The sequence below is a fragment of the Notamacropus eugenii genome, chromosome 1, assembly GCF_028372415.1.
Source record: "Notamacropus eugenii isolate mMacEug1 chromosome 1, mMacEug1.pri_v2, whole genome shotgun sequence".
Classification (NCBI taxonomy): domain Eukaryota; kingdom Metazoa; phylum Chordata; class Mammalia; order Diprotodontia; family Macropodidae; genus Notamacropus; species Notamacropus eugenii.
In genome coordinates, this window is record NC_092872.1 from 87,871,191 (window position 1) to 87,891,136 (window position 19,946).

Consider the following 19,946-nt stretch of genomic DNA (forward strand, 5'->3'; position numbering starts at 1 on the left):
AGCTCTGACTTCTCTAGCTTAATGCTTAGATGATAAAAGTCTAGTGGAATGATTGGGTAGGATAGCATTGTGCAGTGGAAAGAATGTTGAATTTGGAATTATAAATACTTGATTTCAAATATGAATTCCAGGATTTTACTATATATACATCTTTGAGCATGTCATTTAGTGTTAGGTCTCAGTCTGTCTCTCCTACAAAGAGACTGGTCTGGATTTGATAACTTTTAACATCTTTTTATTATACCTTAGAGTTTTAGGTAACTAATTGGTAGAATAATAGACACACCATTTAAGTACAGTGTACGCATTTGATGTATTTTCCCAGTTACATGGTTGGGTAGTAAGTCAAAGGATGAATAAGTTCTCTTCTCTTCATACTCTATTACTGTCTTGCCTTGTGTCTTTGGAAAACTACTTTAAACAATTCTTGCTTTACTTCCTTTCTCTGTAAAATGGTGGGGCTACTTGACACATTAGTGAATTGTTTTTCAAAATTCTTGCATTAGGATAAATTGAGTAGGAGAATATAGGATTTTTGGTAGAGAATAGGAATCCTAACTTGATAAGATGGGTGCCAACTTCCTGTCTAATCCTATGGAAAGTTTCATCTTTTTGATTTCCCAGGACAGGCATTCTGGTACCCTGGGACAGTGGTAGACCCAAAGTATGGTGTTATCCTGATTTTCAAAGGCTCTGATTCCAGGTAATCTGAATCTCTTAGATTTAACTTTCTCTCAATAAGGCTATGATAACTTCCTTGGCCGTTTTCTATGGCATTTGTGTTCAGTAGAGTAATGCTGATGGAAGAGAAATGGATGGTTTATCTGAACTACTTAAATAGATGTATCTATTTATTTGATTATGTATTACAGGTTGCACAGAAGTGTATTGGAATAAGAAATGTGTGGGGGTAAGGAGAAATGTTTAGGCCCAATAATTAGGAAATTAAAAGCAGACCAGAGAGCATCATAGCTAATATGAGGAAGAATGCTTTAAAAGGGAATCCTTGGAACCCAAGGTTTGTTTATTTTTTAATAGCTCAGTAAAATTTCATCAGTTACTATTAGATATTTAAGTATCAATTTAGTATATGTGTTCAGTTTTCTTTCTTCTCACTTCTTTGTTCCTCCTCTTGTTTTTCCTTCACTCCTGCCATTTTTTTAAAAAAGTAGAAAAAATTACAAGTTCACATAGTTAAATATGTATTGTCAAGTTTGTAAGCTAATAAAAATTTTTCCTGGGGTTTGTTTTACTTATTGTTGCTAAGGAAAGTGCATGTGTAGCAAAACTACTAGAACTGACCTATGGATACTTTGTATTTTTTCCAAAGTCCTGTATACTTGTATGCCATTCTTTTCTTTCCTGCTTTGTTGAAAAAAACTGGTTGCCTGCATGCTCTTGAAATAATTGGTCTTACTATAAATGATCTTGGGACACTAGTGTTAATGAACTTTGGAATTTAAATTATAAGAAATTAATGTACCAAGACAACTTTAATTGCTTAAAATTGTATTACTTAAATATTGTTTTTTTATTTTATAAAGGCTTTTCTGAAATCTTGTATTTTTAAAACTGTCTTTTAAAAAAATTAGCCTTTAGGGTACAATCACCATTAAAACCGTCAAGGGTGCACTAAGAGATGAAAAGTTTAAATTTTCTTTTCCTCAGTTTAAGTTGAGTTCCTGTCCTAGAAATTAACAGTTGTTTATGTTTAAAGAGATAGTCTTTCAGTCTGTTTTTTTTCCCCTATTTTTGAAAAGGTAAAAATGAGGTTAAATTTGCTTATAGATAATCATGCACTTAGAACTGTAATGAACTGTGTTTAGTCCTTAATAACTGATTTACACTCACAAACTGTCAGATGTGGAAGGGAGTTCTGAGGTCATTTAGTCAAGACTATAACACAATGATAAGTAGTCAGTCAGCTGGTTTCTGCTTGAAAACCTCCAGTGATAAGGGACACACTCCCTCCCTTCCTTGATAGCCCTTTTTCACTTTTGAATAAGCTTTAATTCTTAAGTTTTTCCTTCAATCAAACCTAAATCTGACTTTCTCTGTTCCTAGATTTGCCCTTTAAGACTAAATAGACAAATCTAATCCCTCTAATCCCTCTTCCAACCAACAGCCCTTCAGATACTTATGGACTGTTATCATGGTTTCAATGAAATCTGTCTTCAGGCTAAAATGAGTCCTCATAGTAGATCCCTTCACCTTTTGCTATCCTGTTTCGTTTTCTCTGGATACTGTCAAACGTTTTGCTTTTCCCAAAATGTAGCTAGAATGTGGTACTCAAGAGAAAAGTATCTGTAAACATCTATTCTTTTCTCCTCTATTCTGCCAAACTGAGGCTGATAACATTTTTGATGCCTCATGGTCATTAGGAGAGAGAGTAGTGTGCTAGAGTGGATGTATAAAGAGAGCAAGCCTTAGAGGCAGGCAAGTCATTTAGCTTCTCAGTGCTTCGTGCAATTCTCCTATTAAGACAGTTCTTAACCTTTTTGTGTTATAGACTATTTGGGTAGTCTGCAACCTTTGGAACCCTTCTAAGAATAATATTTTTAAAAGAATTTTAAAAAAACCCATAGGATTACAAAGGAAACTGTGAAATAAAGTAATGAGATGTTAAAAATTTGTATGCTTTTTAAATTCTTAATAAGACAAAACATTTAAAAATGTAGGCAAGTTAAATTTTATATTTTCAAAATACTAGTGTGAAAAAGTGTTTTTGCTTAGCTTAAATAAGTACATTAAACTGTGTGGATCTTTGACAAGGCAATGTACATGTCATGTTTGAAACCCAATTGACATAATATAGCTAATGTAATGTGAAAATTTCTGATTTCTGTTGGTTTCAAAAGTCACAGGTGCTACTGATATTGTGATTTGTTGCTTACATTTATAATGGAAGGAAATGCTAAATATCAATTGTAGTTTGTTGGAAATAAAGATGTAATTTTTTTTCCCGTTCAAATTCATGGAAATTCATGGGTGTTTGAAATCTTACATGGACCTCAGCTTAAAAACACTTTCCCTGACTCATTTGTTGAGAAGGTGCTGATCTGCGTTTGTCTAGAGAGTTTCCTTTTCTGGGAGTTCTTAGGACAAGTGAAATTAGAGATTGAGCCCCTGTCAGCGGTCATTATGAGCATAACTCTACTAGCCCTGTGTAACAAAAACAACAGTAATAATTTGCTTGTAACCCTCAAGACTGTGAGAAATGATTTAGTATTGAAATTATAAAAAAAAAAATCTTAAGAATTTTGGTCCACTCACATAATTTGAAGTTTCATACTGTGACTAAGTGTTGGTATCTGTATTTCACTAACAAAATTTAGAATTAAAAATCAAAATTTACTGGGGTGGGTGGGGGTGAGGCACAATAGAGTGGGGAGGAGAAATGGGACCAACAGTGGACTGAAGTGGGAAGAATTTTTAATATACTGAGTTCTTTTGGCACATGTAAGATACTTTTTTTGTGGAATTTTTATTTACATAATTTCAGAAATTACATACCTTGTTGCAGATGTTTTTATGCCTGTTGGAATAGTATAAATTTCAAAAGCAAGAAGTTGTCATTGGAAAATATTTGGCAGTTTTACGTTACAAGGGCATTTTATGCGTTGCCAAATATCATATAGTATGTATGTTAATCACTTTCGATTGTTCATATTGTGGGATTTTAAAATTGTTGATTTCTAGGGGTGGGATCTCTTAAGACCTAGCAGAACAGTAGAGCAGCAAAACTGACTGGCATGAATCCTGGCTTTACGAAGCTCTGTATGTTCTTATTATTACGTGTATTTTTTTTCCAGTGAGTGCTAATTTGCATAGTTTAATACTTCTTAGATGTTATAAGATTACTGCAGAATTACTGGCTGCCTCACTGAAATCAGTTGTCGCAGTTGGCAAACAGAATAAAATTGGTAGTGGGATTCATTGACATTACCAGGTTACCAACTTTACATTTTAAGCTCTTGCTCAGTATTTACTTTAATTTTAGAGATAGAAAATGCATATTCTTAAGTTTAAATGTAATTAGTCTGATTCTAAGGAGGATCCCTTCTAATACAAATATTTACATGGTTTGTTGAAGTACCAGTAGCATGAGTTTATTCTTGGAAAAAACTTCTGCTAATAGTAAATAAAATTTCTCTTAATTTCTCTTTAACCATTTAATCTAGAGTATATTAAATGGGCCTCCAAATTTGATTTTGTTTTGTTGTTAGCATCTTAAGTTAGTCTCCTAAAAATCAGAATTGGTTTTCAAAGTTATAATTGATAGCTGTTAAATCATAGGCTTTATTTCTCATTTCTTCATGACCCCTCCACCATTATATCCATAGTGAACATTGGCATTTCAAAACTGTCACCCTATATTATATAAGCTGTTTTACTGCCTAGTTTCTTTTAAATCTATAATAAGTTTAATTTTTACTTCTGAATTATCAACTGTTGCAGTTTATTTGGTTTTGATTTGCTTAGATTATTTCTGTGACTTTAGTTAAGATTTGAATCCAAAGCTGACTTCAGTGGTTTAAAAAATAAAATATGGGCCATTAAAACCTTTTCATTTTTTTAGTTGACACTTAAGAAAATTTATGTTTGCTTTATGGCAGAAGCAGGCAAGTAAACTTTACTGGGAAAAAAGGACGTGAGTTTCTTTACTTTGCCAGAAAAAATGATGCCTTTTGAGGGTTGGGTTTGTTTAATGTCACCAAATGATACATCTTTAATAACAGATGAGTTTTCTGAATAGCAAAATAGTATATCCAACTTTTGTATCATATAGTTGGGAAAGATCTTGGTATTACTTCAGATATCAAGTAGCTATTGTGCAAGTAAAGTAGGTCTTGCAAGGTTTGTTGGCTCTATTAAAACTTTAATTTTAATTGATTTTTACATTTTAAGAAATATTGTAATAACAGGAAACACATTTACTACCAGTGTGATCATGATAGGAAGAACTCAGTGTTGCTGCACGTAATCCTTTGTAATATTCAAACTGCTATTAGAACCAGGAACTGATGCTAATAGATTTGAATGGTTTCCTAAGTATGCCACATAAAGGAACTGAAGTGATCAAAAATCAGATGAAATTTTGGAATATTACATACATGTATACTCTGGAGTATTAGAAAAATATTTCCTAAACTTTGCACATGTGAATAGTTATTACATGGGAAACTTAAGTGCTAGTGTTTTTTTCCCTTTATTAAATATACAATATATATTATGTATTATATATAAACATACACACACCAAAAGTATTGCTTGACTGAAATTTTTTTCAGTATGATAGTATTCTTAATTTCTTCTGTGTTCCAAAATTTCTTCTCTGACCTTTCATTTGAGTTATGTTTTGCAAACCTCCCTCCTTGGCATTATGGGTTTCATCAATATATTTTAAGCATAGAAATATTCTTTGGTCACATTTTCTTAGGAAGGCAGTTTTGTAACATTATATATAGAGTTAATTATGGGTAGTAGGTACAAATACTGCCCATACTGCTCTCTGTAAAAAGGGAATGACAGATAAGAGGAAGTTGGGGCCCGGACATGTTGTGTTTATTTTTTGATTAATAGGTCCAAAGTGACTGAATTTACGATGTGTATTCCAATGTGTGATGGTCATATTTACTTCTGAATATAGTTTACAAAATAACTTTGTGTCCCTGAGCAAGTCACTTAATCTGTCTGCATCAGCTTTCTTCATTTGAAGATGGGCATGATAATAGTACCTACCTTATAGGGTTGTGGAGATGAAATGAGATATTTATAACCAGATGAGATAAGATTTGTCAAGTGTTTTGCAAACCTCAAAGTGCTATGTAAAATGCTTACTATTAATATTATACTATTATTATTTACTCAGAATTGTGTAATTTGTTTTGTACAAAAAATTAGAAAAGTTATTTCAGTTCATTAATAAGTACGTAAATGCTCGTTGTTATGCTGGCTTCTGGGGGTGTAGATACAAGATGTGAGACATGATTCTTACCCTTGAGGAATGTAGCATATAGTTGGAGACAGGAAGAGAGAACCTCAAACCAGTTAAGAAACAGTAATTAAATTCTGAACCATATGGTCCTGACAGATACATAGGATTGAGGAGAGAAATGGGAGAGGTTAAATCTGGAATACATAGAGCTACCTGGATGGAATTTTATCTGAGTCTTAAGAAGAAAGGAATAGTAGAATTTTAGGGGGGATAGGGAAGAAGAGTTATTTTGGGAAGGGAAATGACAAACATAAGATAAGGAGATGGGAAATGAGGATGGTATTTGTGTTGGAGGAGGGGAGACAGGGAGATAGGAAGGTGTTTGTTGGACAGAAGTGGAATTGGATAAGATTAGATATTGTGGCACCAGAGTATGTAAAAGACTTTGGAGATGAGGCAAAATTTAGACATGGACTTGGTAGTAGCAATAGTTTATTATGATTGTTTATTCTTAAAATCTCTTTCCATCTTGGATTTTTTCATTTTGTTTTCCTGGCTTTTTCTTTTTGATTTTTTTTTTTAAAGTTCAAAAGTCTTATCTGTTTTGCACAGTTAAAATTAATTTCACATTAAATTGTTGAATGTTTAACAGAAACCTTCTCCACCTTGAAGAGTTAAGTATTCTCTTCCCGAAGACTCTCTTCAGGGCTGGCCGCTGTTGTCATGACCCTTCTTTTATAGGAACAGCAAGAGATAAATAGTGTGGATAGCATGCTGAGCTTAAGTGTCAAGAATGCTTGGGTTCAAGTTGGACCGTGGACAAGCCACTTACTTAACCACTAAAAGCCTCAGTTTCCTCATCTGAAAAATGAGAGGATTGGACTATATGTTCTCTTGGGAACCTTCCAACTCTGAATTAGGAGGAGTTTGTGTGTTCTTTTCTCCTTGTCTTTTCCCATGTCCATGCTCCATCAGCTTTCATTTAACAGCTTCACTTCTTACTAATTGTGCTACTGTGCTTTTCTTATGCTGTCTTGATCCTTATTGCCATCCACTGATCTGCCCTACTCTCTTGATTGATCTTCATCCCTGGTTTATACTTTCTATTTCCTTTGAAAAATGCTTAATTGAGGCCTTTTTCTACTTATTAGTATTCATTTGCTTTGATTTCTTTTCATATCTTGGCTGGACTTTGCCACTCCCATGAACTTCCTCTTCACTTTGGTCACACAGCTTAGATTTTTCACCTGAAGCTCTTGTGCATCAAGATCCATCCTTGCCTCTGAAGTTCCCTTCTAAATTTTCTTTCCTGCCTCCTTGCTCACAGGAACTGCTTTTCAACCTTTTTATATTAATCTCTTGATCCTTCCCTTTTTTCCATGTTAGTTACCACTGTTCTAGTTTTACTTTTGTCTTCAGTCTTGACCCTTGATCATTTCAACAGTTTATGCCCTCTACCTTTCAGGACCCTCCTGACACCCCTCCCCCCCCCCCCCCCCCATTCCTGGGTTGTAAATACTTATATATTTTTTTTGTTGATGCACTTTTATTTTTTCCACAGCTTAGTATAAGAGAAAAAGCACTAGACTTCAATGAGAAGACTGTTTGAGTCATAGCCCTGCTACTTTGTAATTGTAACTTTGGGCACTTAACCTCTCTATCAGCTTTTTAATTTATAAAGGGGTTAGTTAAAGAACTAAGGACTCTTAGCTGTATCAATTCCTAATGTCCCTACCTCTGTCCCTATTCTGCTCTGCATATGTAGATGACCTTGCCTTCTACTTGACTAAGATTAAGGCCATCTTATTGTCAGCTCCCTCATATTCTCCACTCCATACTCCATGTTTCTTTTCTATTATAGAAGAATTAAGTAACTGTCCTTGCCAAGGCTAACCTCTTCAGTGCCTTATGTTCTCCTCTTCCTTCTGAGTCCTTCTTTTATTGATCATTTCCTCCTCTTCTTTAATGCTTCCCTCTCTACTAGAACCTTTAAAAAATAAGTTTAATTGCTGCCTTCTTGTTTTCACATCACTCACTTCTGGATTTGCTCTTATTTTATCCTTCCTCTCTCCCATGCACCCTTCCATCTGACAACTAAAAAAAGACAAAACTAAGCCATCTAAAATCAAAGAATATATCGGACAGTTCATAAAACATTCTGTACCTTTTACCAGTTCTTTCACTTAGACCTGTGCTTATTTAACTGTTCTAATTTATGTTCTTTTGTCTTGGGAATTTTATTCATTCCCATGGCTTTAATTATCATCTCTGCCATGAATTCCCAAATCTACATAATAGCTAAAACCAAACAGTATACTGAACTCCAGCCCTATGTTTTCTGCAACTCTACCAGGCTGTCATATTGGTAATCTTCAACTTAACTTGTCTTAAAACTGAACTCATTTCCCTCAGACTCCATGTCTCCTTTTCCTCACAGAACTTTCCTAGTTACATGATCGTCCTGTGTAGTCACTTAGATGCAGACCCTCTGTTTTGGGCTCTTTTCCTCCCACCCCATACAGCTGTTTGCCAGGTCCTGTAGAATCAGTAAAGTGTTCCACGGTATCTTTTGTATTTTTCTGTACTGATTGTCCTTATCCCAGGCTTATCCTAGGCTTTCTTCTGCCTTTAGTCTTTTCTCTATATGGGCCATCCTTCATGGCTCCCATAAAAATAATCTTGTTCTACGGGTATGACCATATCATTAGCCTGCTCAGAAGTCTTCCATTTGCTTATATTACAAAAGCCATACTGCTTCCTTGGCTGACTATTCAAAGCACTCCATAAACTGGTTCCAATACACCTTTTCAATTTTGTTGTGTATTATTTCTCTTAACACATACTCTGGCCACCCTAGAGCAGTAGATGGTCTCTGAGCTCATTTTGTCCTTTTGTACATTAGTGATTTCATTTCCTATTTCCTGAAGCCTCTCTCATTAAATCTTGTTCATCGAAATTACTTTTATTTAGTGTTCAGCTTGGGTGCCACCTTTTCCATGAAACCTTCCCTGACCTTTCTCTTTACTCTTCCTTAAAACTGAAAATGATCTCTTACCTATTACTTTGTTTAGGTTATTATCTTTGCTCCACTGCTCATCCCTAGTTAGACTGTAAAATCCTCAAGGGCTGTGTTGTGTTGTTTTTTGTTTTTCATTTTTGTGTCTTTTGTACCCAGAATAGTACTTTTGAATATATAGTAGGTACTTATTGAATATGCTTAATTTGAATATGTCATATTCAGCAGAATTCTTCTGAATACAAAATGTAATGCTGTTTCTGAGCTTGTTGGTCTTAGAATATTGATTACATATGATTATAGTATGACAAATTTAATTAACCATGAAAGGGACCATAATTTCAGATTAAAATATTTAATATTTTAAGTTCACTGACTGTGATATTGTAATTTTCTGCAACAATTTTTCCTTGAATATAGACATAGATGTGATGCAGGTTTCCAGATTTGCCCCAAGCATAGTGCGAAGACTTGATTCCCCAAACATGGCTTTAGGTGCCATAATCACATCTTTTTACCTTCTGCATCTGGAAGTATAATGGTGGGACTTAGGTCCTGTTATTGAATTTTCTATAATTTTAAACCGAAATCTGAAAAGGCTTTTAATCAAAGTTAGGCTGTTGTGGGGAAAATACCCAGTGAAGCCAGATTAGTTGGATAAGTTTTAGTCCTTGGAGTCCCCACAGTTGTTGGGTTGGGCCCCAGAGAGGTGTTAAGTCTAAAAATAGTCTGGGGAAGTGAAGATTTGGGATCAGCTAGCAGAAAGAGAATGACATGTTATGGAATAATAGTAATAATACATATTCATGCCCTGAAATGAGGTTTTTTTGTAGGCAGGTAGCTGTTTACTCTGTTCTCCATGTTTGGCCCTTCAGCAAAAACAGAAATGCAGGCAGCAGTAATACCATTTCTTTATATAGAATGCAAAATTTAAGTGTTATGCTGTATAGCATTACTGTGCAACTTTTAAAACTTTTTTTTTCTCTTCTTAGGTCTTAGTGGCGCAATGGCTAGTATAAGCGTTCGTTCAAGTACTCCAGGCTCTCCTACTCATGTAAGCAGTGGATCGAATGCTAGTCGAAGGAGAAATGGACTCCATGATGTCGATTTGAACACTTTCATATCAGAAGAAATGGCACTCCACTTGGACAATGGTGGAACTAGAAAGCGTACCTCAGCCCAATGTGGCGATGTCATTACAGACTCACCAACTCATAAACGCAACAGAATGATCTAAACTGCAAAATTTTCAAACCCACCATGCTGCTTGAAAGCCACTTGATCCTCAACATACTATTGAAAAAGAAAACATGAGGCCATCTTCCCTTGTTCACTGTTTAAGACAAGTGAATTCAATAATGATTGCCATAAAGGAAGTTTTAGGTATTACAGTAGATGCCTCTTGTAACTATGGCTTTCTTAAACTATAATCCTAGCAGAGGACATCAGATATTGTGTAGTAGTTAGCAAGATCATCATAGGCAAACATGTATCCGTTCCAAGGCTAAAAGTGACCTTACTTGTATTCTTAAAGGGAAAGGAAATATCAGATGTTTATTTGGTTATAGAATGCTTTTTTGTCCTTTATTTCCTGCTGTGTTGAGTATTTTGCTTCAACAGTATTTGCCAGTTGACTGAAATTGTCTAAAACATGACTTGGCATCTTTGTCAAATCTGCAGGCTTCCATTTTCGCAGCACTGTACCATGCACCTAGTTTCTATATAGTAACAGTGTGCAAGTTATAAATATTGGATTGTGCCCTTTTTAGTTTTAAAAGCAGTTGATAATTCTGGTGATTGTGTGATAATGTAAAGAGGTGCTATGATGGTCATGCAATTAATACTTAATATTGAATCAATACAAGGATCTTTATTGGATTCACTTTGTGTGTTTTAGTGCTCTAAAAGTAGCAATATTAAACTTTTCCCCAATTAACCTCATAGACTTTAAAATTTTCAGTTTTGAAATGATATAATGTACTTATTTACATGCCGGTACTGTTCTTGTGGTAAGTGTAAGCACTGCAGACTACACTCTGAATGACCTAAATTTAGAGAGGTTGTGAAATTTGAAAATAGGCTTCCTTTTGGGTTCAGTATTAGTGAAGGGGTAGGTATTGTATGCAACTATATATCCAGTTTTACATTTCTCATAAATACCCGTGTTTGTGGCAGGTGTTAACTTTGGGCTGGGTGGAGGGTAAAGATAGGTATTTTGCCTGCTAATGAACAAGATATGATCACTGTTTAAATAAAAGGGGGGATGGGAGGGAAAACCAATTGGAATATCATTCTTAAAAAGGTGGAATCTCAGGCAGGTTCTGTAATTGTTAGATAGACCTAAACAAAAGTTCTTGCAAATCGACTCCTGGACAAATGTAAGACCTCGTATAGCTACAATGTTTTGAAGCATGTTTTCTCTTCATCATCTAATACCTTGAACCAGATGTAAGTGTTCTTTAGACGAATAACTTAATGTAACTTACTAAATGGCATTCTTACATCACGTGGGACAAAGATAAGAGTGTTTCCTTGCCCATTATCAGTTATTTCCTGTTTTTATCTCAAGACCATTGCAAATCAATGTAGGGATTTTCCAATAATTAATTACAGCACTTAGTTAAAGTTTGCAGTTTATTGAACCACTTTATAGATTTGTGAAGACTTAAATGAAATTTGGCACTAAAGTTGACCATAATACTCATTGGCCTAGTAGGATGCGAATGGAATTTTGAAAGTTTGCAACAATTTCAAATTCTGGACTCCTTTTTTGACCTTATTTTTCATGCTTGAGCTTGAAATGAAAATCCATTCTAAGACAAAAATTTAGGCATTGTTTTAAAAATCATCCATTTTTGCAAAACACTCTCTCTTTCTCCTCCTCCCCTTCTCCCCCCTACCCTCTTTTTCCCTTCCTCCCTCTCTCTTCCTTCTCTCTCTCTCTTTCTCTCTCTCTCTGCCTCTTGTAAGGAATACAGTTGCAGATGGAATTATAGTGCTCTGTCATATTTAACCTGAAACGGAAAATGCCTATGTATTATGAACACTTTTCCCAGCCTTCCACTTAATAAGAAATGCATCTAGGATCATCTTTGTTTTTCTATTGCTTGTAAATTGAATACTGAAATTGGGGTGTATTGAATGTGATGCTAAGAGTGGTTGGCGCTCCTTTGCCTAAGAGAGCTTGAGGTAGTGGAACACATTGATTAATCCATCCCTTATGTACTTTTGTTCTAGCTCCTCTATTCCAAGTTGAGTAACAATTTTTTATTTTTTGTTTTAAGTTGGTGCTCTGAACCTTAGTCCTAGTACCCTTTACACTAAATTGTCAAATTTTGATAAACTTGTGCCATTTTCTTTGGTAAGAGAAAGCAGGTCTTAATGTCTGCCAGAACACAATTTATAAGCCTGACAGGCTCCATTAAACTTTTTTAAACTTTAATATTGGCTACTTTTTTTCAATTTCATTTTATCTCCAATGTTACTTGTCACTTAAAGTACTTCCTTTCCCTTTTCCTACTCCTGTGCCCCAGTCCTTATATTTGCCATCCCTGTACGAAATAAACCTTTAAGATGCATGTACTCCCCATGAGCAAAATGGGGAATAATTTCTTAAGAGGAAAAATAGGTCCAGCACTTAGGATTTTGAAGCCTTTCTTGTGCCAGTTTTGAAACAAATCATGGAAGATTTTGCGTGTTACATTTTGTGATTTTTTTGTTTGTTTTTGGGATAATAGCACTTAGAAGACATTTTTAGTCTTTTAAGAACAGTGTACATTGAACTTAAAACATGGTTTAGTTTGGGAAACCAGAACTTCTTAATCGTGCTTGATCCTTTGATCCTTTAACCTCCACAGCTGATCAGTTCTGTTTCCATGTAGGCAGACTTAATTTGGCATGAGTGGGTTCAGTACATCTTACACTGCAGTGACCTGAGGTTGGCTAAAGTATTAAAATCTTAAAAATTATAATGTCTTAAGATACAAAATAAAATTAATGGAAAATTCGTTTGGCTGAATCTTAAGTCCTGCAGTCAAATTCTTAAATGTGGTTTACCCAACTGGAGTATACACCTTAAATCATAATCCTAATAAATATTTAAAAAAACCCAAAACACTGGGGCTTGTCTGTAGTTTTGTTTCGAGCCATTATACCTGTAGCACTAATTGATATAAACCAATGAAATTATTTTCTAAAGGATACCAAAGTTTTGCCAGACTAATAGAATTCATTGATTGAAGTTGCTGATTTTTATGCCTAGTTTTCAGATCCAAGGTGTGTAATTTTGAATATCTAAAGACCGAAGAGCTATGCAGTTTTTAAGGTCTTATTTTCTTGCGAGAAGAAAAAAGAGATAGGAAAAATTTAACTTGGATTTAATGAATGTCATAATGTAGGTAAAGTGAAAATGCCATGAAATGACTTAGATTTTGGGGAGAAAAAATGACTTTTTTTAGAAAATCAGAGTAAAGAGAAAGTAGTTAGAGATTTGATACTCAGCATAGTTGAGGGGTCACTGTGAAAGGAAAAGTGAGTAAAGCATGGCCTAAGGATTAAAAATGAATGAACATCATTATGTATTAAAAGTAAAAATGCCAAGAAATTATTCATTTGGTGTCTAAACGGCAGCCTTAAGTTTAGGAAATTAATGGGAAGTTGACATTTGGTATTTAATACACGTGAGAGTATGAGCTTTTTTAAATAGTTAGATTTGACATTAACAGATTATCACTTTTCATTTTTTTTTTTTTTGGTGAGGATAGTAATAATTTGCCCAAAGTCACACAACTCTTTATTGACAGATTATTGACGCTAGAGTTGAGATTTCCTGATTTCCTGATCCTTTCTCCTTTGCAAACGGTGGCCCAAGATGAGTTCTTTACTTAACCAGTTACATTTGGCAGTTGTAGCTTGTTCCCATTTTTGTTACCACTCTCCCTAGATCCAGTGGCAGTGGAGTGGTAGGGATGATGAATTATTTTGCCAAACTTAAAGGAAATCGATTTCCTTTCAGTAACAAGCTTCCATCGTGCAGAGGTGTTAAATGAATAGCAGTCTGAACCGGATTAAATTGTAATTGAGAAATGTTTAAAGGTAAAATACAACATAGATAATGTTAATTTGTAGTTTTCTAAGCATATATATCACTTGCAAGAAACTTTTTATGTGAATTTGATGCCATTGCCCTAGTGTTTTTTATTTAATTGCATAATTTGAGGCACATATATGCTGCTAGGTAATATACAGTTGGATCCCAGTAACTGATATCAAATCAATTTATGCATACATGATAACATAGTACAATTTTCCATGCTCCACGTTTTTGAGTGAATAGTGTGACGGATTTTTGACAAAATCTAAGGGTTGGAAGGCAAAGTTTGTCTTTGTCTTCTACTTCCTGTGTTTCCCTCTCTTCCCCCGTATCTCCTCCCTGAGAACATTCTGCTTAGATTTGTCCTTACCCTTATATTCTGCTTCTCTTACTCCACTATCCCCTCATGTAAAATTAACTTTTTCTTCCTATTAAAACTTAGTATGAAAATTTCTACTCAGATTTTAGACAAGCTAATTAATTCATAGCAAGGTATCATTTACCAGTTGGCTTTGAAGGGGGTATTTGCCCTAAAAGAAAAATTTGTTAAAGTGAGAAGGGAGGTTATCTTTTACAATTTCCTCATTTTTACAAAGTGACACCACTAATTAAAGTTAACAGTAAGTTAGTGACAGAGCTAAGACTCCAAAGCCAAGACAATAGAACTAGTATTTTCTTTGTCTTATTCTGTTATTGTGCTTCCTACATCATACTGCTTTTGTTAACCCAAATTGTTGGTCTGTGAGGGAAACCAGTATTTTGATGCTCCTTGCTGACTTTGGGCAAGTACAGAGGCAAGACCACTGGCTTCTGGAATCAGAGGACTTGGTTTTGCAATCCCCCCCCGATGCTTAATACATTTGACTTTGTACAAGTTTACCCAACATCTCTGGGCCTCAGTTTCTTCATTTGTAAAATGACATATTTGGAATAGCCTGTGAAGTTCCCTTCTAGCCCTACGTCTATGTTCCTATGATATTTCGCATATCTTTGTCACTGTGCTCTCTAGAACGTGATGAGCAGGTGAATTGGAGGTGGGTTGGAGTGGTGAAGGTGGGGTATTTTCCAAAGAAAAACTTTTCTCTCCATTCTGGTAGGGGTCAGCCTTAGAGCCCCTTCTGTGTCCCTTTCTTTAATTCTTTTAGTGTTCCCATATATGCTAAATGTATGCCTGCTAATAGGAGAACATCTGTAACTGGAGGCATTGTTTCAAGTTGCACTTTTTTAGGACTCTGTCCTCTGTGAGAGTTTGCTGTAATAAATTAGTAAATGCAAGTACTGTAACTTAATAAATGTGGTTAATTTTGAAAATGAACTAGAACCTGAACTATTGGTTTCTCACAACTGATTTACAGCACTTTTAGTGGCAGGTAGTTTTAAGCATGATAAAGCATTTTCTATAATCTTTTTTGAAACCTGAAGTGAGACTTTGAATTTTGAAAGTGTTCATTTTTTTATAAGGGATTATCAACTTGTGTTTTTTTCCACCTGTTAAAAGAAGTTACTAAGGAACACTGACCAATTGCATGTCACTGTCTTGTGATAAACAGTATTGACATTTGTATTGACTGAGTTCTGCAGCTGCATGGGATGAGTTGTTAGTACAGATTACTACAATGACAGGCTATTTTATTAGATTGAAAAAGTACCATCTTGTGGTGGGAGAGCACTATTGCTTAGTAATAATTTTTGTTTTGAGTTAAGGTGGTATTAGAATCATAGAATGTGAGAACTCAGAAGGTGACCCCAGTCATTAATCTTTTATAGATGGGAAAACTGAGGCTTTGGGCAGTGAAGTGTCTGGAGTAAAGTCTAATATTTGGAGCATGACCACTATGAGTGATTTGCTTTATTAAAATTTATATATGCAGCACCTAGTCAAGTTTCAACTGGAGAGATGATATGTTGATATGTTAGATGGGTTTGGCACTGATTGAATGGCCAGACTTAAATAATAATCCTCAATGATTCCATATCAACTTGGAAAGAAGGCTTTAGTAGAATGCCCCAGGGATGCATCCATGCTTGGATACTGTTGTTTAGTATTTTATCAGTGATTTGAGTAAAGTTAATATACTTAGAAAATTTGCAGATGACACTAGGGGAGGAACAGCTAATGGAGTTAGTTTTCAAAAATCAGTATTCCAAATAAAGATCTTTACAGGCCAAAACATTAGGTCACATTAAATAGCATGAAATTTTAATAGGGATAAATGTAAAATTTTACACTTGGATTAAAAAATTCACAGATAGAAGATGTACAAGTACAAGGCAATGGTAGATAAGTAATTGAAAAAGATCTGGGGGGATTTGGCAACCAGTTTTAATAGGACTTTAGAATAATATGACAATCAACAAAAGAAAGGTAATGTTCATGAATAAGGAACTGTACTCTGTTCTGCTTTACTCATATCAAATATTGAGCTAAGTTTTGAGTGCCACATGTTGGGAAGGACATTTATTGACAAAGCTAGAGACTTCCTCGGGCCAGACGACCAGGAAAGAGAAGGACCTGAAGAAGGAAATCCTTTCAAGTGGGGGGTGGGTCATGTTGGTACAAGATGAAAGGACTTGAAATATTTGTTTTACTTATCTTTATCATTTTTCTATGTACTTAAAGTCACTTTGCTGATTTAGGCCTGGGCTCCTCACCATGTGATGTAGAATTCTTTGAAATCCATGATGGGGTTGAGAGAATTGTTTTGGGAGTAGAGTGTTGGAGAGAATCATAAATTATTGTGTGGGAAATGTGGGGAAAGGGATGTTAGCCCAGTCCCAATATAGAGGTAGCTAAGTACCATACATACAGTGCTGGATTTGGAATCTGGAATACCTCTGTTCAAATCCTTCCTTAGATGTTTACTAGAAAAGTCAATCTCAGCCTCAGTATCCTTATCTGTAAAATGAGAGTACTATGAATACCCATCTTAGAGTTGTTGTGAGGATCAGATAGGTAAAGCTCTTTGAAAACCTTAAACACTGTGGAAGGTCGGGTTGAAAGTTGAAGAAAACTGGAGAGATGTGTGGACACAGCAACAAATAAACATTTTGGAAGTGTTCAGGTAAAACTTCCTGATCTAGAAGATACTGCATTACTACTTAATTGGGAACTTCTGGTTCAAGAACATAAAAATTTTTTATTCTATGTAATTTTGTTTGTTTGCAAGATTATGCTTAATATAATGAGAGAGATATGGGAGAAAAAAGTTAGCGATTCAAGTTTCTCTGAAACCTTAACATTTTCTCTACATCCTCACTTTCCCTTTTCTGGATTTTTTCATGCCTTTCCTTCATATTTGCCTTGTACTTGTCTATCACCTAATTGTAGTACTATGTCTAGCCCTTTGCCAGGCCCATCTGTAAGGTTAATTTTCAATCTTGCTTCCAGGATGCTAGTTTATCCTTTTAAGGGTTCACAGGAACAACTGGAAGACCTTTAGGGTAAAGGCAGAATTGTATATTGGAATGAGGGGCTTAGAGTCAGAGGACCCAATCAAGTTCAATTCCTAGATCTGCTATTGAGTATGGTGACCTTGAATGTAATTCGTAGTATCTTCATTTATTTAAATAAGGGAACTGGACTGAGATCCCTCCCAGCTTTAAATCTGTGATCCTACATGAAATTATCTCATCCTAGAGATGGATCTTCCCAGCTTCCAATAAATACGGTTGCATTATTGGTATAGGTGACTGTAAATGAAGGCCCAATAACACCAATCAGCACTCTACAAGGCATTGAACTGGCACCTCACCATTCACTAAGCATTGCTAGACATTGGTAGAGAGGCTGCTTGGAGCTGTTCTTCCCCAGGGGCAGGCCAGTAATGTGGGCTTACGAAACGCACCGTAATGACCTTTCTTAGTCTTTTTTTCATTCTGACTCTGACTGTTGGAGATGGTAGAGATACCTGACTATTTGGCCCTTCTCTGTTAGGATACTCTGCTTTGAGGTAACTTTTAAGCGATTTTAAGAAGTTTCAACAGTTGAATGTGTTCCCTTTATGAGAGTATTGTAAGACTTGACAGTGCTTCTCCCTGACCTTAAGGAAGAATGATGAATGATGGACCTTCTCTGCACCTTCCTTAGAGATTAAGAAGTCTAACTAGAGCTATCACACTTTTAGAGTCATTGGAAGTGACAAGGTAGCTTGTGAATTTGACTTTTTTTAACCCACCGTTGATAACTCATCTGGGCCTTTGCATTTTGCACAGGCTGAGAATTACCCTCTCCTTTTCTATTTCTCTCCCTCCCCCTCCCCCAATTTTCTTTCTGCCAAGAGGACTTACTTTCCTGCCTATGGAGATGATCACTGAGGCATGGAAGCAAAAGGTGTAGGGGACAGACACTGAAATGACCATGATGCTTAAGATGTATTTGTTCCAGTTTCTCTTAACTTTGAGCCACCAGTAACCAGCATTTCTTCAACAATTCCAATTCTTAAAGCAGGTGTTGTATTCCCCTACCTATCCTTTGTATTATCAATCTTTACTCCATTGAAGATGAAATGTAGTGCAGTGGGAAGACTAGTTGAATCAGAAGATTTAAGTTCAAATCCTGGCTCTTATTTGCTACCTGTATGACTGAGTTTCCCCACCTTTAAAGTGAAAATGGCTAGATGAAAGACCTCTGGGATCACAGTTCTAAATCTTAAGATTCTGTGATCTTAGATCCCAATTATTTCTGGAAGTTTGATTTCCCCCATTTATTCCACTTAGTTGTGCTGTTTAGGAAAACCAGTGCCAGGGGCAATAGCACATCAGATGATATGTTATAATGTCCATCGTTATACCTGGAAGAGGTAGTCCAAATTCTCTTAAAGCAGCTGAGCACACTGAAGATAAGAAAAATTAAATTATTTACCCCCAACTGTACGAGTAGTGACTTGAGGAAGTAAAACCTTATCAACATTCTGCCCTGAAACCCTTTTTCTGGAGCCATTGCCAGGGTTGGTCTCAGGCCTACTGCTTATTCTAATTCTGTCATTAGGGATTTATTACTTTGAGCTAAAACATTAACCTCTATTAAAATATTCTGAGTGTGTTAGGATCATGCTAGCATAGATTTAGAGGTCATGGGATCATAGATCTGGCACTGGAAGCTACTAAGAGTTACCATCATTTTATAGATGAGGCCTAGGAATGAATTGCCCGTTGTCACAATCTGGTAAGTGAAAGAATGATTTGAACTAAGGACCTCTGACTTCAGGGCGTTTTTTTTTTTTTTTTTTTTTGGCTATTAACTCACATAATTTATTCCCCTTAAGTTAAAGATGAAGATACTGATAACCCAGAGAACTGAATGACTTGCCCACAAGTTACATGAGTAGTAAGTAATACAGTGGGGATTTAATTCCAGCATTCTTTCTCCTGCATCATGCTGTTAACACAGTAAGGTATTTTGAATCCGTTTCAGGTTCTTTCCACCATGATAGTGACCCAAGAGCCAGGGTGATCTAGGTGATCTCTCTGGGGAGCCAGGGGCCATTTGTCAAAAAGATTTTATTGACTAACATCTCTGGTTATAAAGCATGGTTTCTGCCTTCAAGAGGTTTACAATCCTAGTTAGGGAGAGAAAACACAAATACAGGGAAAAGAATACAAAGGAGGCCATATGTAATAAGAGCCAAATTAGTGATACAGAAAAAATGTGATAGCCCTTTTAATCCCAGTTCTGATGAGAAAAGAGATCATCGGGTAGGGTACTGAGGGTAGACCTGGTTGTGTCTGGTGGTTTGAGTTGGGTCTTGAAAGGTAGTGTTTTGAGAAAAGTAATAAAGACAGCTCACATTTATATAGTGCTGTATGGTTGCCTAAGTGCTTTTCTTAATAACATTTATGTAGTACCTACTATGTGCCCAAGCCCTGTGCTGAGCACTTTACAAATATCTTGTTTCATCCTC

At 35.6% G+C, this 19,946-nt stretch overlaps 1 protein-coding gene across 2 annotated transcripts in view; it reads left to right on the forward strand.

Moving 5' to 3' along the window:
- The window catches only part of HAPSTR1 (HUWE1 associated protein modifying stress responses), a 44,855-nt gene extending 29,494 nt beyond the window's left edge, over positions 1 to 15,361 (forward strand). Inside the window, exons 4-5 of one of the 2 annotated variants that reach the window (XM_072608846.1) lie at positions 625 to 703; positions 873 to 2,971. In XM_072608846.1, the coding sequence (XP_072464947.1) occupies positions 625 to 703; positions 873 to 897 (104 nt within the window). In that variant the 3' untranslated portion in view covers positions 898 to 2,971. Of the gene's footprint in view, positions 1 to 624; positions 704 to 872; positions 2,972 to 9,946 lie in introns of those variants that run through there. The other variant, XM_072608837.1, reaches the window with a different exon arrangement.
- The last annotated feature ends 4,585 nt before the right edge of the window (positions 15,362 to 19,946 follow it).